Source organism: Nothobranchius furzeri, chromosome 15 (genome assembly GCF_043380555.1).
Source record: "Nothobranchius furzeri strain GRZ-AD chromosome 15, NfurGRZ-RIMD1, whole genome shotgun sequence".
NCBI classification, from domain to species: Eukaryota; Metazoa; Chordata; class Actinopteri; order Cyprinodontiformes; family Nothobranchiidae; genus Nothobranchius; species Nothobranchius furzeri.
Window position 1 is genome coordinate 33,215,090 of NC_091755.1, and position 21,618 is coordinate 33,236,707.

A 21,618-nucleotide genomic window follows, 5' to 3' on the forward strand; every position below is an offset into this window, starting at 1 on the left:
AGTATGGACCAGTTATGTATGGTTAAAGCAGGATTAACCCCAGTGACTCTTCCTGGATCATTTATTTAAACTGAGTGAGCAGGAAGTCTTTAACAGTGCAGCTGGATCTGCTGCAGGAGGATCCAGACGTGGATGGAGGGCTGGAGCAGACCCGTGGCTGGACGTTTCTGGCCAGAGGAACATCATACAGGATGGTCTGCAGAGAGAGCTTTTGGACGCTTCTCACTGTCCACTCCATCGTCCATCTACAGGGCCTGCTGGACTGGCTCAGACGACGGCTGTTACATCTCTGTGAATGACTTGCCTGTTAACAATAGTGGTGGTCTGCTGGTACCTCCTCCAGGAAGCACCACTGACCTCCTCCACACACATCTTCCTCACGCTCATCCTCCACACCCACAACTTCAACAGCACAGAGGCAGATGTGCAGCACAGTGTATGCTGACCTGTAATAGATAAAAACATAGTTTAGTTTTACATTTTTCAATAAAAAAAACATATAACCTGCAGTACAATGGTTCTGATCAGTTTAAAGAAAAGCAGCGGGGAAAACTACAGAGAATTTACATTTTTAAGACAGATCTAATCATTATTAGGCTTAAGTTTAATAAACAAATGCACATTGAAAACAGTTCAATGCTATTTTATTAAAAAGCCTGTTTTTTAAAATGTTTTACCCTCATTTGATGCAAAATAAGTTCTAAGGTCCAATTTATATTAGAAAACATCCTACTGCATTCGACATTTATAATGCATTTGGTTTATATTAATAGTACTCTGTAGAAATGTGTATGTTTAACAAGTTCATTCTGTAGCTTAAAACATACATGAAACCATCTAAAGTTAACATGTAAGTCCTGAAAGCTTCTAGAATAAACAAAGTTACTTTACCTGAAAACGGTTGTGAACAAACGCTGCTGATGGATGTGAAGCTGCTGTAGCTCCTTAATATTCCTGCTCGATTTTTGCTAGCTTTAGCATTTTTCCTTTGCGTGTAGCTGCTGCCACGGCTGTGACGGGACCGGACCTACGGGCCACCGTAGAGGTGAAGGCTAGACTGTCTGAATTCAGAGCCGCTGGGTTCCGGTCTTCAAGGACCCGGCCTTGCCAGACATGCGAGGAGTCGTACTCATAAGCATCCTTCCTGTGGATTCGGACACACCCTTTGTCATGTAGCAAGTTATATTTATCTTGTTTAATTGGAGCATAGATCATAGCATTAACAATTGTAAACTAGTAACAGCCGTAATTCATGTGGGTCAGGTTAGTTTGCGATGAAGTTGAAAAACAAGAATAGATGAAGTCAGTGGGCTAGGCTGAGTTTGCGTGAATGGGTGGTGCTGACTCTGATGCAGCTCCACCTTATGGTGCAGTTCCGCCTTTGAAGTTCTGCAGCGAGCACCCTCTCCCTAAATCCGCCCCTGGTCCTAAATCCGCCCCTGACTCACTGTCTATTTATCGCTAATCTGTCACGTTTTTAGGCTTTCAGTTCTAAAACATCTGGTCTCACATGGTTAAATATACAAAACATAAATTGAAATAAACTTCTCATAACTAGAAAACAAGAGTGATTTTGAAATGCAGCTTCACTCTGTAACAATTTAGAGACTGATACAAAAATATTAATAACAGAGTTATAATTTGTAATTGAACTTTTCATTTGGTATTAATGTTATAATTATTAAACATATATTTAATTTATGTAATTATAAAAATATACACTAGAAAACGTACTAGTCGTGGGTAGTACTTAGATTCTCCACTAGAGGGAAGTGTCCAGGATTCTATTCAGCAGGGTTTTGGGAAATGTGCTCATCCTGATAAAGAAGAAAAAGTCTTAGATCTTAACCCATTAAAATATAAAGCATTTTGCAATGAAGAGTTTATTAGTCAAAATGAAAAGTCTTCTTCAAAATGAAGAGAAATAATAAAAAAATATACAGATGATTGTTCATGTGTGCTCACTCAGAGAAATTAAATGCATTGTTAAGCAAGGTCGCCCATACCCTCAGAAATATTAGATCAAATTGTGTTGTTCTCATTGGCTGGAGCTCTACAGATAAACTGAATCACAAGTGTAAAGGAAACAGGAAGTGATTTCAGTTTTCTTTATAAAGACTCCAAAAGAGCTGATTATGTGGAAACAACAAAAATTTGTTCATAATTACTGAGTAAAAATATGTAAAAACTACAACAACAGAAATTGAAAGATAGAAAAATCTGGGCAGGATATAATAATTTAATCAATAATAACATAGGTCTAGAATAACTTTGAAATATAATAATGTGTTTTATTTAATGCATTTAATTATTATGACACTTCTTAAACTTCCAGAGTGGCTAGTGCATAAACTCCAAGTTGCGACTTTAACATGAATTATCTTATTCCACAAGACATTTATGGGTCACAAGGTAAAATGATGCAGCCGGTAAAGAGGAGGGAGCTAACCTCAACAGGTGCAGCATGAAACAGAAAGTATAACACGCGCTGACAGAGCAGTAATGCAACACGCAAGAACCAGCAGCACCAGAGCAAAGGTCTTTTCTGAACTAACCCTTTTCCTGTTCAGGTAAGTGTGGTAACTTTTTCTTTTAAACTGAATCCTAAAATCATTTTGTGTCCGAGTTTGGTTGAAATCGAGTGAAATCTTTTCACTTTTCTTAGAGCAGAAGCCATGCAGGAAACGGTCACAGACACATGCTGAAGGTTCACGTCTGCTGTTAATGGAGCACCATCTTTGCTCGATTGCATTAGATAAACTTACGCTTAGATGCCCACAGAAGAACAAGAATGTATGTGGCTGTTGATTTGACTTGTTTTCCTGTAAGCAAACAGCCTGTTGCAGCCATGTTGGTAATCTCCATCGTCCCCTATAGATTTTATGTTCTCTGTTTCAACAAAGCTATGTTTTAGTGAAGCTTTTAATACAGTTTGGAGTACCAACCACTTTGCTACGATTACTTAAAAACGGATTATTTTATACCTACAAGTGATTAAAGCAATAATAATATATTGTTAATGCTCCAGTTGTAATTTTTAGAACATAACTTTTCACTGCAGTAAATTCATAAATTGCACACATAATTAAGTGGTTTCCTTTGTCCATCACAGATAACTGATAACTTTTCTCTTTCACCTACAAATGGTCATGTGTGTTTATTGGTCATGTATTTTTGCAGTAGTTAGTAAACCGGAGTTTGAAGTGCCTGTCAATGTTTAACTCTTGTGATGTGGTGTGCTACTGTATCTTTATTTGTGTAGCTTTGTAGAATAAATCATGGGTGTGTAAAGCAGACGTGATCAGCCATTTTATTTGTTTATTTTCAGATCTTTTTATATTCACCCATAAAGATAATATAATTAATTTAAATATTTTAATCATTCAATTCTCAGCCTTAATGCTTTTTAAAGTTCATTAAACCTGCATTATGCATCAGACCAAAATACTTTTCAAAGTAGACAGATTTATATTCACATGGTTCACCTGATACCCAGAAATTTTCTACTGTTTTAAAAGAACATTGATCACCCCAAATTTGAGCCATATGTGGGATATGTGTGTGCGTAGAAAGTGTATAATAAAATACTTTTATTTCTTTAACTGCAGAGGGCGGCTTCAGTCGGAGCAAATCAATGATTTCCCCAAACAGAGATTTGTCCTAGACCAACCCAGATTCCCCAGGAATGGATTCAAGGTAAGAAACTGCAAATAAAAGAAATAGAATAGAATAGAGTAGGCTTTATTGATCCCACAGTGGGGAAATCCACTTGTTACAGCAGCACAAACACTTAAGAGAATTATTTGAAGATAAAGGTAATTGTGTTTATACATATAGGCGGTAATCTAGTATTGAAACCTTTGACCACTAAAAACCACGAATAAAAAAATGAAAAAAACTTGGGCTCTAACACTATGCAGCATACTGCAAGAGACACAGACATACTATGTAAATCCGGTATTGCACAAGTATTGAACATGTACGGAGTATTGCATTGATGTTATTGTTTACCAGGACAATGACAGTACAGCTTAAAATGAGCAGTTATACATTTGTGCTGCAGAGGGGATGAAATATCTACGATAGCATTCTGTTTTACATCTGGGATGTCTCAGTCTGTCTCTGAAGGAGCTGTCCATGGTCTCCATAGAGGAATGTTTCAGTTCAGTTTTAGTTTATTTGTCATATGCAAGTTAGCACAGGGTCAACATTGCAATGAAACGTGTATGACGAGCAGCGGTCTCTCAGCAACATGATACAGGAGAAAATATAATGAAATATAATGAAATATAATAAAATAAAGCAAAAAAATATAGTAAGGAGCAAAATATTAGAGAGACATGGTAAAAGGGAAAAGATGACTAAATATATATGTGTCAATAAAGAAAATCCTGAAAAGAAATATGACGGGAGGGCAGATGGGATATTGCACAGGAATGAGCTGCAGAAAATTACAGTATTGCACTTTAGATATAAATTACAGTATTGCAGGATATAAATTATGCATATAGATTACAGTGTTGCACTTTGGATATAAATTACAATAACAATAAAGTGAAGTGACCAGTACGGATTAAATATAGTACTTGTGAAGCTGCAGGGTAGCTTCTGAGTCCTGTGTTGTGTGTGTTTAGGTGTTGTGGTTGAGGTGTCGTATGGCTTGATGATAGAAACTGTTTTTAAGTCTTGTAGTCCGAGCAGACAGACTCCTGTAACGTCTGCCAGATGGTAACAGGGAGAACAGCTGATGTGCCGGGTGGCTGTGGTCCTTGATGATGCTGTGTGCTTTCCGGAGGCATCGTTGGAGATAAATGTCCTGAATGGCAGGAAGCCTCATGCCAGTGATGTGCTCTGCTGCTTTCACCACCCTCTGTAGTGATTTACGGCTGCTGGCAGAGCAGCTTCCGTACCACACTGTGATGCAGCTCGTCAGCAAGCTCTCAATTGCACACCTGTAGAAATTTGAGATGAAGCAGGCGCTCACGACAAACTTCCTCAGCCTCCTCAGGAAGTAAAGCCGCTGGCGAGCTTTCCTGATAGTAGTGTCTGTGTGAAGGGTCCAGGAGAAGTCCTCAGTGATGTTGACTCCAAGGAACTTGAAGCTGCTGACCCTTTCGACCTCGACCCCGTTGATGCGGATGGGTTGGTGTTCCCTGACTGGTCGTTTCCGGTAGTCCACTATCATTTCTCTGGTTTTGCTGATGTTGAGAGTCAGGTTATTTTCCAGGCACCACTCGTACAGTGCCATCACCTCCTCTCTATAGGCCGTCTCATCATCCCCTGTGATGAGGCCTATGATGGTTGTGTCATCCGCAAACTTGATGGTGATGTTGGTCTCATGTTTAGCAACACAGTCGTGTGTGAACAGGGAATATAGGAGGGGGCTAAGCACACAACCCTGGGGCGTAACTGTGTTTAGGATGAGTGATGAGGAAGTGTGCTTACCAACTCTCACCACCTGGGGCCTGTCTGTGAGGAAGTTTAGAATCCAACTGCAGATCGGTGTTCCCAGCCCAAGGTCGACGAGCTTCGTGGCAAGTCTTGAGGGGATGATGGTGTTAAATGCAGAGCTGTAGTCGATGAAGAGCATTCTTGCATATGTATTTCCTTTCTCCAGGTGAGTGAGGGCGGTGTGTGTTGCCAGGGCGATGGCATCCTCTGTGGCTCTGTTTGTCCGATAGGCAAACTGAAGAGGATCCAGTGTGTCAGGGAGGGAGGAGCAGATGTGACATTTGACCAGCCGCTCCAGGCACTTCATGATGACGGATGTCAGTGCAACAGGACGGTAGTCATTCAGACAGGAGACCACTGATTTTTTGGGGACGGGAATGATGGTGGATGCTTTGAGGGACGTCGGGACCACTGACTGCCTCAGGGAGAGGTTGAAGATGTTGGTAAACACCTCTGCCAGCTCGTCTGCACACACTCTGAGTAGCCGGCCTGGGATGCCGTCTGGTCCTGGAGCTTTGTGAGGATTGACCTTTTTAAAGGCCCATCTCACAGCTTCTGTTTCCAGAGTTAGAGTTGCAGCCTCACTGTCCTCTTGAGGGTAGAGGATCTCCTCTCTGTTGTCTGCATCAAAACGAGCATAGAAGTTGTTCAGCTCGTCTGCGAGAGATGCAGTGGGCTGAACACTGACTGTGCTGACCTTCTTGTAGTCAGTGATGCAGCGCAGTCCATTCCACAGTCGCCTGGTGTCGAAGCTGTGGTAGCCGGACTCCATTTTGTCCCTGTAGTCCTTTCTGGCCTTTTTTATGGACTTTCGGAGGTCATACCTGGCTGCTTTATATGCGTCAGCATCTCCAGAGTTGAAGGCAGAGGTTCGCGCTTTTAGCTTGGCGCGAACGTCTTTATTTACCCAGGGTTTCTGATTTGGGTATATGCGGACAGTGGTTTTTGTGATGATATCATCCATGCACTTCCCAATATATCCAATGACAGAGTCTGTGAGTTCATTGATGTTGCCATCAGCTGCATCCACAAATATCTGCCAGTCAGTTGTCTCAAAGCAGTCCTGCAGGACCTCCTCAGCCTCACTGTCCCATTTGTAAATAACTCTGGAAGCTGGTTTTTCCCGTTTTAGTCTTTGTCTGTATGCAGGCAGCAGCAGAATGGAACAATGGTCTGCCTTACCAAAAGCTGGGCGGGGGAGGGGTTTGTAACACTCTTTGAATGGAGTGTAACAATGGTCCAATGTTTGATCACCTCTTGTGGGGAAGGAGATGTGCTGATAGTATTTGGGTATTTGGAATGCAGTGGGTGGGTGGTTTTTTTTAAGATGGTGGTCACCTTCCCTAGCATCCTCCTTTCACACGTCTCCTCAATTGCATCCAGTGGGCAGCCCAGAACCGAGCTAGCTTTGTGAACTAGCTTGATCAGTCTCTTCCAGTCTTGGTCAGAGCTGCCTGCACCCCAACAGACCACAGCAGTGTGGATAACAGAACCAACAACAAAGTGATAAAAGGATTTTAGCAGCTGGGAATTAACTCCGAAGGACCTCAGCCTCTTCAGGAGGTGGAGGCGGCTTTGGCCCTTCTTATACAGAGCATCTGTGTTGTTGGACCAGTTCAGTTTATGGCTGAGGTGAACACCCAGGTACTTAAAGGTATCCACCACCTCAATGTCTGCTCCCAGGATGTTTACTGGTGAGTGAGGAGGAGTGTTTCTCTGGAAGTCAATCACCATTTCCTTTGTTTTACTGGTGTTCAAGTGAAGGTGGTTATGCTTAGCCTAGTGAACTAGACCAAATTCTTGCTTTGCAAAGTTTGGTCTAGGAACGCTCCACTGGAACCTCGGCAGCCCCTAACAGCATTCTGGCTGGCCAATCATAGCTCTCTAGAGGGGTTTCAAACACATAAAGAGCTGTGATTGGTCCATAAAGGTGGGCCAATCATAGTGCTCTATCTGCTTAGTGAACAAATCACAGAGCTTTATCCGCTTTTTGGGCCAATCAGGGCACTCTATATGCCTGGTGGGTGGGATGATGCAACAGAGTGAAACAAGATGGCGACAGCTCGTTTGAAACGGCTTTTACATCAATTTTGGACTATTAGAACTTGGGCGTCATTAGAATCAGGAGCAGATACGTAGATGTATTTAAGTGCTTTTTTTTTTTTAAATGATGTGTTTTCTCCTTCAACTGTGGACATTGTCAAATGTAGCTGAGAGGTCAATGAGTAGAAGTAAAACATGTGGCTACAATGTAGCTCATCGCCATCAGTGTGTGACTGGATGAATGACTTGTGTTATAAAGCTCCTTAGGGGGTTTTGGGACTCTAGAAGTTGTTATATAAATACAGGCCACGTACCATTTAATCTGATAGAAAAAAATAAACAAAGGTCTTTAAAAAGGGTCAATATTTAAAAAAAACAAACAAACAAAAACAAATGTATAAATATTCAAATATTTGAATTCTGACTATTTTGTCATTTTCTTGATTTGTCAGAGCTCAGATCAACTTCACCTACACAGAGCGTTGTGTCTGATCATAGTTCCGGGTCCAAGGATGGTAGATGGTAAATGGCCTGCATTTGTATAGCACTTTCTGATAGTTCTACAACCCTCCAAGGCTCCTCACAAGACAATAGCCATCCCACTCACACGCTGGTGGGCTACGATGTAGCCACAGCTGCCTGGGGGGGCACTGACAGAGGCGAGGCCTGCCAAACACTGGCGCTACCAGTCCCTCCAACCAGGTAAGATGGGTTAAGTGTCTTGTCCAAGGACACAACAACAGCATTCTCAGAGCTGGGATCAAACCTGCAACCTAATGATTACTGGACAACTAGCTCTACCTCCTGAGTTACTGCTTTCCCGGATGGACGAACCACTTACTTAGAGGAATGCTAAACTCAGGTTTTAAAATGAAAGGAAAAGGAAACATTTGTGGACACAATTTTTTCTCTCAATCCATAATGTGATTTTATATATTTTCAACAGTGGAGCTAACTGTCCCGTTCTGCTTCCCAGCCTTGGTTGCCTCTCGTCTCTCCTTGTGTTTATTAGTTGCACCTACCTCTTGTTAACCTGATCACCTGCTCCTGTGTATTTAAGCCCTGTCATTCCTGTGTCTTTTGTCGCTTCGTCTGTTGTCCTTGTCTTATGTCACCCATGTCAACGTGCTTTTGTTCCTGCACTCCCAAGTCCCTGCAATAAATGGATTTAAGTAGTTTGCTGCCTCAGAGCTTCTCTCACCTATATATGGGTCCAAAACCAACACTCACTGTGACACTAACAAGCTGAGACCAAATTCCCCTACACCAGACCTGGGCATCTTACGGCCCGCGGGCCACATACGGCCCTTTGGTTGACTTTGACCGGCCCGCGTAAGGTTAATTGGAAATTACAAAATAAATGTATTTTCTCATTTTACCTCATGCATGGGCTAAGGCTGCATTGCTTTTATTTTGAAGTTGTTTTTTACGTGCACAATGACGCAATACGTATAGCAACAAGTGCCCGAAGTTGGTGATTGTAGCCCCAGAAATGTCCGCTCATGCAAAAAAAAAAAAAAAAAAAAGTTTCCGAATGCAGGATTTTCAACAAAAATTGGACTGCTACGTATTTTTTTTACTGAAGTCGGAGGCAAAGCCGTGTGTTTGGTTTGTGGGGAGGAGATTGCCGTGTTTAAGGACTACAATTTGAGTCGGCATTACGACAAGAAACACTTGGAAAAATACAAGAACTTGTCTGATGCTGAAAGGGCACGGACATCCGAAGCTTTGCTAGCAAAGTTGCTAAAGCAGCAAGGCTTTTTTACTAAGCTTCACACATCAGGGATGCAGCAGCCAGCACCAGCTTTGTGATATCCCACAAAATAGCTAAAACCAGCAAGCCGTTTTCGGAGGGAGAGTTTGTCAAAGAGTGCATGGTGGACTCCGCAGCACTAATATGCCCTGAAAAAAGGCGCATTTGAGCAAATCCCGCTGTCCAGGCGAACCGTGACCAGGAGGATCGAGGACATTGTGGAGAACCTGGAGCTTCAGCTGCAACGTGAAGTGGCAAGTTTTGACTTTTTCTCAGTGGCCGTAGACGAGAGCTGTGATGTCCGGGACACAGCTCAGCTGCTCGTATTTGTCTGGGGGATAACGGAGCTCACAGAGGAGCTGGCAGCAACGACAGGGAGTGATCTTTTTACAGAGGTAAATGCGTGCATGGACACTCTGGGATTGAAATGGGAGAGACTGTCAGGTGTCACAACAGACGGTTGTCCAAACCTTACAGGGAAAAATGTCGGACTTTTGAAACGCATGCAAGATAAAAGTGACAGACATCTATGCAGATCAAAAATAGGTGTTTTTGCATTGAATTATACACCAACATGTGTTGTGCAAGTCAGTGCTAAAAATCAACCATGTTACTGATGTTGTTACTAAAATAATAAACTTCATCAGGGCACGGGCAATGAATCACAGACAGTTTGTCGCTCTTTTGGAGGACTCCACACAGCTGTCAGATGGCTCAGCCTGGGGAAAGTGCTGAAGAGGGTTTGGGACTTGAAAGCAGAGATTCAGGATCTCTGCTGGATTTCTACTCTTCTCTTAAGGAGGAGAACTTTCCAAACCTGAGGAGACATGCTCAGAAGATGTTGGTTTTCTTCGGCTCTACCTACATTTGTGAACAAACATTTTCAATGATGAAGCTTACAAAATCCAGGTATAGATCCTCTCTCACTGATGATCATTTGTCAGCTGTGCTTCGCATCTCCACCTCAGACATTCAACCTGACTTTGATGCACTCGTTAAAGCCCAGCAGAGACTAGATTTCTCTCACTGAATAAGAAAAAAATTGCTTAAAAACACAAAATAAGGTGTTTGGACCACAAATGAAGGCAACTAGCAGTGAACTGGGACAACTTTTTTTTAAACCTCTTTCTCAAGATCACAGTTCAGTGATTTTATTTTACAGACAATACTGTGTGTCTGTAGAATGCTAAGAACTTCTTTCCAACAATATTTGAAACTCAAAATGTGTTTTGGAGTGAATGTGACTGAAACTGTTAACTAATATAAGTCACAAGTGTTTAACAAAAACCAAATGCGCACTTTGTTTACCATTGCCTTAGGAAATTTGAATAAATCACATTTTTGTAAGCCAACCTCACTTTTTCCTTTTTGCTCATTTATAACATATAGTCTACTCTTACCAGCTTGAAAAAACGATGGCATTTACTGCTTTTTATAAAGAAATACAATTAATATTATGCATAATTGACTTCAGCCTTTTGGCCTGGCCCTCCACAATATTTTCTATTTCTCATGTGGTCCCATGGAAAAAATAATTGCCCACCCCTGCGCTACACTAAGCAGTGTGTCTGAGCAGAGTTCCCGGTCCAAGGATGAACCACTAGATTTCAGGAAAGCAAAACCAAGGTTACTAAAAGAAAAGGAAATAGATAAATTGTACAGGAAACCTTTAATTTTTCCAGTTCATAATTGCACAAAATTTCATTTGCAGTCAAACTGACAAGAAGAGAGCAACTTCACCTACACAGAGCACTGTGTCTGCGCAGAGTTACGGGTCCAAGGATGAACCACTAAACTTCAGGAATGCAGAACAAAGGTTATAAAATGAAAGGAAAGGGAGAATTTTGTACATAAATCCTATTTTTTCAATTGATAATAGCATTATTTGTATTTTTTGCAGTGGACCTAACAAGCAGAGACCAACTTCACCTACACAGAGCACTGTGTCTGCGCAGAGTTCCAGGTCCAAGGATGAACCACTGAACTTCAGGAATGCAGAACAAAGGTTATAAAATGAAAGGAAAGGGAGAATTTTGTACATAAATCTTTTTTTTCAATTGATAATAGCATTATTTGTATTTTTTGCAGTGGACCTAACAAGCAGAGACCAACTTCACCTACACAGAGCACTGTGTCTGCGCAGAGTTCCAGGTCCAAGGATGAACCACTGAACTTCAGGAATCCAGAACAAAGGTTATAAAATGAAAGGAAAGGGAGAATTTTGTACAGAAATCTTTTTTTTTCAATTGATAATAGCATTATTTGTATTTTTTGCAGTGGACCTAACAAGCAGAGACCAACTTCACCTACACAGAGCACTGTGTCTGCGCAGAGTTCCAGGTCCAAGGATGAACCACTGAACTTCAGGAATGCAGAACAAAGGTTATAAAATGAAAGGAAAGGGAGAATTTTGTACAGAAATCTTTTTTTTTTTCAATTGATAATAGCATTATTTGTATTTTTTGCAGTGGACCTAACAAGCAGAGACCAACTTCACCTACACAGAGCACTGTGTCTGTGCAGAGTTCCAGGTCCAAGGATGAACCACTGAACTTCAGGAATGCAGAACAAAGGTTATAAAATGAAAGGAAAGGGAGAATTTTGTACATAAATCATATTTTTTCAATTGATAATGGCATTATTTGTATTTTTTGCAGTGAACCTAACAAGCAGAGACCAACTTCACCTACACAGAGCACTGTGTCTGCGCAGAGTTCCAGGTCCAAGGATGAACCACTAAACTTCAGGAATGCAGAACAAAGGTTATAAAATGAAAGGAAAGGGAGAATTTTGTACATAAATCATATTTTTTCAGTTGATAATAGCATTATTTCTATTTTTTGCAGTGGACCTAACAAGCAGAGACTAACTTCACCTACACAGAGCACTGTGTCTGCGCAGAGTTCCAGGTCCAAGGATGAACCACTGAACTTCAGGAATCCAGAACAAAGGTTATAAAATGAAAGGAAAGGGAGAATTTTGTACAGAAATCTTTTTTTTTCAATCGATAATGGCATTATTTGTATTTTTTGCAGTGGACCTAACAAGCAGAGACCAACTTCGCCTACACAGAGCACTGTGTCTGCACAGAGTTCCAGGTCCAAGGATGAACCACTAAACTTCAGGAATGCAGAACAAAGGTTATAAAATGAAAGGAAAGGGAGAATTTTGTACATAAATCATATTTTTTCAATTGATAATGGCATTATTTGTATTTTTTGCAGTGAACCTAACAAGCAGAGACCAACTTCACCTACACAGAGCACTGTGTCTGCGCAGAGTTCCAGGTCCAAGGATGAACCACTAAACTTCAGGAATGCAGAACAAAGGTTATAAAATGAAAGGAAAGGGAGAATTTTGTACATAAATCATATTTTTTCCGTTGATAATAGCATTATTTGTATTTTTTGCAGTGGACCTAACAAGCAGAGACCAACTTCACTTACACAGAGCACTGTGTCTGCGCAGAGTTCCAGGTCCAAGGATGAACCACTGAACTTCAGGAATCCAGAACAAAGGTTATAAAATGAAAGGAAAGGGAGAATTTTGTACAGAAATCTTTTTTTTTTCAATTGATAATGGCATTATTTGTATTTTTTGCAGTGGACCTAACAAGCAGAGACCAACTTCGCCTACACAGAGCACTGTGTCTGCACAGAGTTCCAGGTCCAAGGATGAACCACTAAACTTCAGGAATGCAGAACAAAGGTTATAAAATGAAAGGAAAGGGAGAATTTTGTACATAAATCATATTTTTTCCGTTGATAATAGCATTATTTGTATTTTTTGCAGTGGACCTAACAAGCAGAGACCAACTTCACCTACACAGAGCACTGTGTCTGCGCAGAGTTCCAGGTCCAAGGATGAACCACTGAACTTCAGGAATCCAGAACAAAGGTTATAAAATGAAAGGAAAGGGAGAATTTTGTACAGAAATCTTTTTTTTTTCAATTGATAATGGCATTATTTGTATTTTTTGCAGTGGACTTAACAAGCAGAGACCAACTTCGCCTACACAGAGCACTGTGTCTGCACAGAGTTCCAGGTCCAAGGCTGAACCACTAAACTTCAGGAATGCAGAACAAAGGTTATAAAATGAAAGGAAAGGGAGAATTTTGTACATAAATCATATTTTTTCAGTTGATAATAGCATTATTTGTATTTTTTGCAGTGGACCTAACAAGCAGAGACCAACTTCACCTACACAGAGCACTGTGTCTGCGCAGAGTTCCAGGTCCAAGGATGAACCACTGAACTTCAGGAATGCACAACAAAGGTTATAAAATGAAAGGAAAGGGAGAATTTTGTACATAAATCTTTTTTTTTCCAATTGATAATAGCATTATTTGTATTTTTTGCAGTGGACCTAAAAAGCAGAGACCAACTTCGCCGACACAGAGCACTGTGTCTGCACCGAATTCCCGGTCCAATAGAGTTCGGGCCAATGCGACATTACGTGAAATAATCAATGCAACAAAGTCAGGTCACCATCAGTCCATGATTTTGTAGCCTTCTTTAGCTACCTGAAACTTGTGTAGGCTGTGCTGATGTAAGTTCTGGTTTTAGCTCTTTGCTTCATCTCCAAAAATATTACTCTCACTTTTACTTCCAGGTGTCGCCATGATACCAAGAGAAAAAGTAAACTTCTTTTTCTTGTGCTTTTGATTGATGATTGGTGAACTGAGAATGCTAACATCAATAAAGCAGATAAAGAGCACCCCCAAGGACACCTACCCGCTCCGCAATATCAAGTGCGGTTTTTGGTCAGCAGAGCGCTACAGAGTGGTGTCAAAAATTAAACTGATCAAGTTTCTAACTCAACAATCACTGAGATCAATGTTAAAGCTCTGGACTAAAATAAAAAAAAAAAAGATCAGTTGTTACTTTAAGTAAACTTTTTGTACTTGTAGACCCCTGAGCCATTTTCTCATACCACAAGTACCCACATAGTCAAATGTGTTGATAATTCCCCAAAAGTAGAACGTACAGCTGATTATTAAATGAAAATAGTTTCATCAAATCTCCTTGGACTGCCAGAAGACATGACACAGACAACTTTTTTTATTCCAGAGTGCAGAACATTACAATAGTCAAGTCTCAAGCATGTATTGCTATCTAGAGGTCATTAAATGAAAGAAATAGCTTGACTTTACTCATGAATCTTAAATAGAAAAAATTTGGATTTCACAACCGTGTTTGTTTGTTTAAGTCCAGATTGTTATCGAACACAACTCCCAGATGACTTACCGAAGACTTTAGTTCAGGTTTGCTTTGACAAAGACAGGCTTTAGATAAAAGAAGAAAAGTAGAAGAAAAAAATTCTCCTTAATGCTGAACCACATCTCACTTCCTGTCTGGCTCACAAGACTTATTTAACTTTACCAATCCTCATGCAGTGTCCAGAAAAAATAGGCTCCATGTGGAAACTTTCTGGATCACTGCATTTCCTGCTGGAGTAGCTACCAACGCATATTGTGACATTTAATAGACTGAAATTCTGTTTTTAAGGGTAGGTATTCTGCTTATTTAGTATGCAGTTAAGCAAAGTAATGGAAATGCTACAAGTACATTGTAAAGCAGGTATTCAGTGTAACTAAATACATTTACAATGTATTCTCCCCAACAATGATTAAGCATAATTTTTGGTTAATCCACATTTTTTGATCCACTAAATAGGTAAAATGAACCAAACGGTCAGTACTGTGAAGAGTAATAATGGAGTCATTCTCTACACCAGGTGTCTGCAACTAAATTTGTCCAAGGGCCAGAGTTTTTTCCAGCATACACCGTGAGGGCCAGATGGTCTTGTATATATAAGGTTTTATAATTACTTCGTTTTCCATCTACACTGTTTTGATTGTAGTTTTAGTTGTGCATGGAGAACATGAACAATGTTTGATATTTGGGACATGACATTTGCTGTTAAACTTCAATGTCCCCAATTGGGGATCTCCAATCGAGGTTCACTGCTCTACACAGTCATGATGGCCCATATTAGACCAAAGTGGTTCAAAGTATGGAACAACTGCTTCAGTTATTCTGTGAAAAATCGGTTTCCGTCAATAGTGAATTTAAAGTGCTTTTTGTCCTGGATGGTTTGGAGAAATGTGAACTTCCTCTAGACTTTAAGAACAACCATGATGTTGCAGATATAAATAAGCAAGTATCGATAGATGTGCTCCTAACAAGCCTCATCCAGGGAGAACTTCTTCCCAAAGCCTGTGTCTGGATCACCTCTCAACCTTCTGGAGTTCACAAGATTCCTTTAGAATATATCAGCAAAGTTACAGAGTGTAAAGATATGAGACCCACCCACTTGTACAGATACCACTGATGAGCAAATCAGTGATACATTATTGAGGTCAAACCTTTGTAGGCTTTTTATGAAGAAAATTTTGATTTAATACATTTAGATAAAACAAGTCCCATACTGAATTTAATTGTCACATTATTTCTTTCATATGACTACAATTTTCTTCTTTATAAATCTCTAAAATCTTTTATTTTTCAATTTAGAGATCCATGGTAAACCTAAACTTAAAGACACCGGGAGGAAAAAGGTCTTGTCACTATACAAGACTGAAGTGGATCAGGTGCAGACGGACACAGAACTCTACAAGACTGATAAAAACAAAGAACCTGAGGGGGAACTGATAAAATCCTACAAGGATTTATTTGCCGACTCAAACAATGCTGTCCGAACGGTGCTTACAAGAGGGGTGGCAGGAATTGGTAAAACATTTCAGTCAAAGTTGTTCATGGTTGAATGGGCAAACCAAAAATCCAACAAAGACATCGACATCATACTCCCACTTCAGTTTGATGAGATGAATGTCCGACGAGAAGCTCAAAGCATGGAAGATCTGCTCAATAATTTCTTCAGTGATGCCAAAGGACCAAGATTTTCTATTTATGATGAGTGCAAAGTAGCTTTCGTCCTGGATGGTTTGGAAAACTGTGAACTTCCTCTGAACTTCAAGAACAGTGATGTTAAAGATATCAAGGAGAAAGTATCAATGGATGTGCTGCTAACTAACCTCATCAAAGGAAACCTGCTTCCCAAAGCACTTCTCTGGATCATCTCTCAACCCTCAGGAGTTCAGAAGATTCCTTCTGAATATATCAGTAAAATTACAGAATGTCGAGGTAAGAAACTGCATATTTTTAAAGCTCTACTGCTTTATATGTTTATTTAACTTAAGTGCATGTAAGATTTTACAAATAACTCAAAATGGTAACATGTTAAAACAGTATTCCTTAATTATATATATATTTTCATATTTATGTCTATGCTATCACAAATTATAAAATATACTTTGTTTTTGCTTAAGAAACCAAGGAACGTCGGAAGAAGCTGGCATTAAAACTCAAAAAAAGAGTTGTAAAGGAAAACAAACACATCGCACTGAAGGACGAAGTCAATCACCCTAATCAGAAAAACACAGAGCATATCATCAGAGGAAAACCTAATGATGAGGGCACAGAGAATGGGAAACATGAAACAACTCAGTTAAAATCCTTAACTCGAGTGAAGGATCCGGCTGAAATCTTTAAAGATGAAAATGAGAAGAAAATCAGAACTGTTTTGACCATTGGAGAAGCAGATGTTGGAAAATCCTACCTTATGCAAAAATTTATTACTGCATGGTGCAAAAGTGACAGCCAGCGTTCGTACTTTTCTCCTTTTTTAAGTTGGTTGAGCCAAGCTGAAACAAATGAAGACATTTTGTTTCATTTTGATTTCCTAAAATTCAATGCAGTAAAAAAAGAAAAATTCAGTTTGGTGGGACTTCTTAACCACTTCTTTGCTGAAACCAAGCATTGTGTCATTTCCGATTATACCAAATTCAACATTGTATTTGTCTTGGATGGTCTGGAGGCTTTTCAACCTCCTCTGAACTTTGACAACAATGAGATCTTGACTGATGTCCGAGAGCCAGCCTCTGTGGATGTGTTATTGACAAACCTCATCAGAGGAAACCTGCTCCCATCAGCCAAAGTCTGGATAACCTCCCGATCTTCAGCTGATGAAAAGCGCCCTGACATTTTTGACAGGTTAACAGAAATAAGGGGTACGCCTAAAATCTTTTGATTATTTACTTGTTTTTTACTTTTAACAGCATAACCTCCTTTTTGCCTTTCAGAGAAGCCTGATATTACAAGTCACAAAAAGCTCAAAATTCAACTGAAGGAGCGTTTTACCCACGTATGCGAAGGGATCGATCAGCAGAAAATATCTGTGCTTCTTAATGAGATCTACACAGACCTGTACATCATAGAGGGGGAGAGAGGAGATGTTAATACTCAGCATGAGATCAAACAGGTACAAGATGCAAAGTTCAAACCAGCAAAAGAAGAAAAATCCATCAAATATTGTGACATTTTCAGACTAGACTCTGATAATAAACCCATTAAAACAGTGCTGACAATCGGCGTGGCTGGCATAGGAAAAACGTTTGCTTCAGTGAAGTACATACTGGACTGGGCTGAGAGTGTCACCAATGGAGATTATTATTACATATTTCCACTTCCTTTTCGAGAGCTGAATCTGAGAAAAGAGGAAGAACACAGTTTTGAAGATCTTCTTCATCAGTTCTTCCCAGCTATGAAGACCTCAGAAATTACTGACTATGACAAGTACAAGATTCTAATCATTCTGGATGGTTTCGATGAATGTCGCCTTGATCTTAAGTTCAATGAAAATGATATTTGGAAAGATGTGAAGAAGCCAAAGTCAGTCAGTGTTCTGCTAAGTAATCTCATTCAGGGGCATCTGCTCCCTGAAGCTCAAATCTGGATCACCTCTCGACCAGCAGCATCCAACAGCATCCCTGCTGAGACAGTTGACCGATTGACAGAAGTGAGGGGATTCAATGATGAGCAAAAGGAAGAGTATTTCAGGAAGAGGTACAGTGATAAGGAGCTGGCTGAAAACATCTGGTCAAATGTAAAAAAATCGAGGAGCATTTACATCATGTGTCATATCCCTCTTTTCTGCTGGATAACATCAAAGGTTATGGAGGACTTTAACCAGCAAAATGAAGAGATCAAAGAGCTGCCAAAGACTCTGACTGATATGTACACACATTTCCTCCTGCTGCAGTGCAGACAGGCTAACGTGAAGTATGACACAGAAGAAGACGAGAGTTCTCAGTCATGCTGGAATACAAGAAATAAAGAAACCGTTTTATCTCTGGGGAAACTGGCCTTTGAGGCACTAGAAAGAGGAGACCTTCTCTTCACTGAAGAAAACCTGACAGATTACGGTATTGATGTCACAAAAGCTGTGGTCTTCTCTGGGTTGTTCACCCAGATAAAACGAGAAGAACATGGAGTGTACCAACACAAACTGTTCTGCTTTGTCCATTTAAGCATTCAAGAGTTCTTGGCAGCCCTTTACGTTTCTCATTCATTCAGTTGCAACGGTGATTATCTGTTCATCGATCATAGAACAGCCGACTCAGACCTGCCTGCCTCAGAGTTTTATAAGGAGGCGGTGGATAAGGCTACAGCAAGTGAACATGGTAGATGGGACCTGTTCCTTCGATTCCTGCTTGGCCTCTTTGTGAAAACCAATCAGGATCTACTTCAGGAGCTCATTAAAAGACCTGAAACTTATGAGATGAATTATAAGGAAACAGTTGAGTACATCAAAACCAAGACCAAAGAAGACACCAGTGATCCAGATGAAAACTTAAATCTTTTCCACTGCCTGAACGAGCTGAATGACCACTCTCTTGTTAACGAGATTAAAACGTCAATCCAATCAGAAAAAAAGGAATATGAACAATTCACTCACTCACAGTGGTCAGCTCTGACTTTTGTGTTGTTGACATCAGATGAAACGCTTGAAGTGTTTGATCTTAAGAAGTACCTGAAATCAGAGAAAGTTCTTCTAGGAATGCTTCCAGTGGTCCGAGTCTCGAAATCTGCTCTGTAAGTAAAATTTGAATATAGTTTTCTTCCAAACACTGAAGTTATCAGTATTACAAACCATTAAAAACAAAGGTAACTATAAAAAAAACTCAGTATATCCAATATATTTATTTTAGATGGGGTTAAATCCCATCTTGCTTGTCTATTCTTGTGGGCAGAGGGACCTGAAGGATGGTGTTTGTTTGCAATAGACCATTGCAGAATATATTTTCGTAGATTACAAATACACATTTACCATCAATCCATCCTTCTGCAGACCAAAGTGAAAGAAAGTGCTCTCTACTGCATATTCACTGTCATTTTTGACTTCCACCCAGAACTGTAAAAATGAGGAACATAATTTAATCAGAAAGTGAGACAACTTGTTGTAATGATAAAAATACAGAGCTACACAAAATGCTTTCAGGTCCACTTTTCACTGCCAAAATATTTATCAGGTAGCAAGGGCATCCGTTTGTTTTTAAAGTTGCTGGCGAGAATAACGCTGAACAGACAGCTGTTGCTGGGGACAAGTGTTATTATTAATGGTTCTTTAGTTTAGGGAACACAAATTAACCATTAGTTAGCTGCCAATTAATATGAATATTAGTGGACTACAAAGTCTGAACTACTCATTATTAAGCATTTATTAACAGCTTATTACTAATGCCGTAATTCTAACATTAACAGGCCATAAATCAAGAGTTTTATCAAAATAAGCCATTCATAATGGTTTAACTGACAGTGAATGGTTTATTGTTGATTAACACACATACTAATTAGCTCAAATCAATATGTGGCTTTTAACAAAGTAATTCAAAGGTAACATATTCTTGCCATCAGGTGGTTAATTAATACTAAACTACTAGTAATTAGGTATGAACAAAATCTGACTTTAGAATGGGGAACATATTCTTGCTTACAAGTGGTTAATTGATTGTTGTTTAGGCTCTATTAACATGTGGAGTTTGGTGTTTATTTCCATAACACTAGAACATAATATTTTTGGTTATTAATGCAGAATAACTATTCCCCTTGAATTACCTCTTAAAAGCCACATATTGATTTTAGCTAATTAGTACGTGCGTTAATCAGCAACAAACCATTTACTTTCAGTTAGCAAACCATAATGAATGGCTTATTTTGATAAAACTTAATTTATGGCCTGTAAATATTAGAATTACAGCATTGATAATAAGCACCTAATAATAGCTTAATAATGACTAATTCAGACTTAGTAATCCATTAATATGCATATTAATTGGCATCCAATAATGGTTAATTTGTGTTCCCTAAACTAAAGTGTTACCAATTGTTCATCAGCTTGATGTGTCCTTGTATTGACAGGCAGTGAAAATCGTACAGTTATTCAATCAATAAAAGCTAAATGCAGTGGTTTGAACCCATTGCTTTTAGTAAGTTTTCATCATACCAGTAAAATAATATGTAGCTTTGCTGTGGTAGGCGTTGGTCAACTCTACAGTCCCACGGCACCACCGAGCTGTCTGTGATCCACTAATAAAGAAATATTTCATGGTTTGACAGTAGACTACTTGACTGTCCATCATGTCAAAGAGAAAAAATTGAGCAATATCTAAAAGTTTTTCAGTAAACAAAACTGCTGTATGTGCAGCCTTACTAGTAGGACTAGCTAGAAATGACTTGGTTGATCAAGTCTGATGTTAAAGTTATCAGTAGTAACAGGTGAGCTGAAGGACTTGCTGATTACTGGTTGAGGGGAACAGATTTCCCAGCATGCCCTGCTCTTTCTGAAGTGTTGAAAATTTAACTAAATAAATTAATTATTATTTATTGTTATTCACAGTCAAAACATCATTAATGAAATAATTCCAAAATTGTTTATTCAGAAATTGTGCTGAAAGCACAAGTGGCTGAATTATCTATGCTGGTAAGAATGACCGGTTTTTAAAATAAGTAGGAACAAAACTGTCAATTATAAAGTTGGTGGGGGCTTGTCTCTGGCGTACCCGGCTTACATGACACTTGTGTTAAACTGCCAATTAACCACAGTGGTTTGCTTTCTGAATTTGCAGACTGTGTCAGCATTGATAAATAACATTGACCTAACAACTTGGCCCAGTAAAATATGCCTGATTAATATTGTAAATTATATTTTTGCAGGCTGAGTTGGTGTGAACTCTCTGAAGAATCGTGTCATGGTTTGACATCCTCAGTTCTCAAGAATGCTTCCTCAAACCTCACAGACCTGGACCTGAGTCACAATGATCTACTGGATTCAGGTGTGGAGCAACTAGCTGAAGGACTGAAGAGTCGACACTGCAAACTGGAGGCACTGATGTAAGTGTGCATTGCTATTATTATACCTTAATCTCAACCTTGGATTAATCATGGGTAAGGGGTACAAGCTATGGAATTAATCTTTGGATTCAACGTCTGTGTGGTCAAGACATCGACAACGATGAAAAAAAGGAAGA

At 39.6% G+C, this 21,618-nt stretch overlaps 1 protein-coding gene across 3 annotated transcripts in view; it reads left to right on the top strand.

The window, feature by feature from the left end:
- The first annotated feature begins 2,470 nt into the window (after positions 1-2,470).
- LOC107390574 (uncharacterized) overlaps positions 2,471-21,618 on the top strand; it is a 30,254-nt gene continuing 11,106 nt past the window's right edge. The window contains exons 1-21 of one of the 3 annotated variants that reach the window (XM_054746343.2): positions 2,471-2,570; positions 3,609-3,696; positions 10,959-11,063; positions 11,148-11,252; positions 11,336-11,440; positions 11,525-11,629; positions 11,716-11,820; positions 11,905-12,009; positions 12,094-12,198; positions 12,283-12,387; positions 12,472-12,576; positions 12,661-12,765; positions 12,851-12,955; positions 13,040-13,144; positions 13,230-13,334; positions 13,419-13,523; positions 13,609-13,730; positions 15,764-16,393; positions 16,579-17,319; positions 17,392-19,183; positions 21,305-21,481. In XM_054746343.2, coding sequence (XP_054602318.1) covers positions 3,686-3,696; positions 10,959-11,063; positions 11,148-11,252; positions 11,336-11,440; positions 11,525-11,629; positions 11,716-11,820; positions 11,905-12,009; positions 12,094-12,198; positions 12,283-12,387; positions 12,472-12,576; positions 12,661-12,765; positions 12,851-12,955; positions 13,040-13,144; positions 13,230-13,334; positions 13,419-13,523; positions 13,609-13,730; positions 15,764-16,393; positions 16,579-17,319; positions 17,392-19,183; positions 21,305-21,481 — 4,943 coding nt within the window. In that variant the 5' untranslated portion in view covers positions 2,471-2,570; positions 3,609-3,685. The remainder of the gene's footprint in view (positions 2,571-3,608; positions 3,697-10,958; positions 11,064-11,147; positions 11,253-11,335; positions 11,441-11,524; positions 11,630-11,715; positions 11,821-11,904; positions 12,010-12,093; positions 12,199-12,282; positions 12,388-12,471; positions 12,577-12,660; positions 12,766-12,850; positions 12,956-13,039; positions 13,145-13,229; positions 13,335-13,418; positions 13,524-13,608; positions 13,731-15,763; positions 16,394-16,578; positions 17,320-17,391; positions 19,184-21,304; positions 21,482-21,618) is intronic. The other 2 variants (XM_054746344.2, XM_054746345.2) reach the window with 2 other exon arrangements.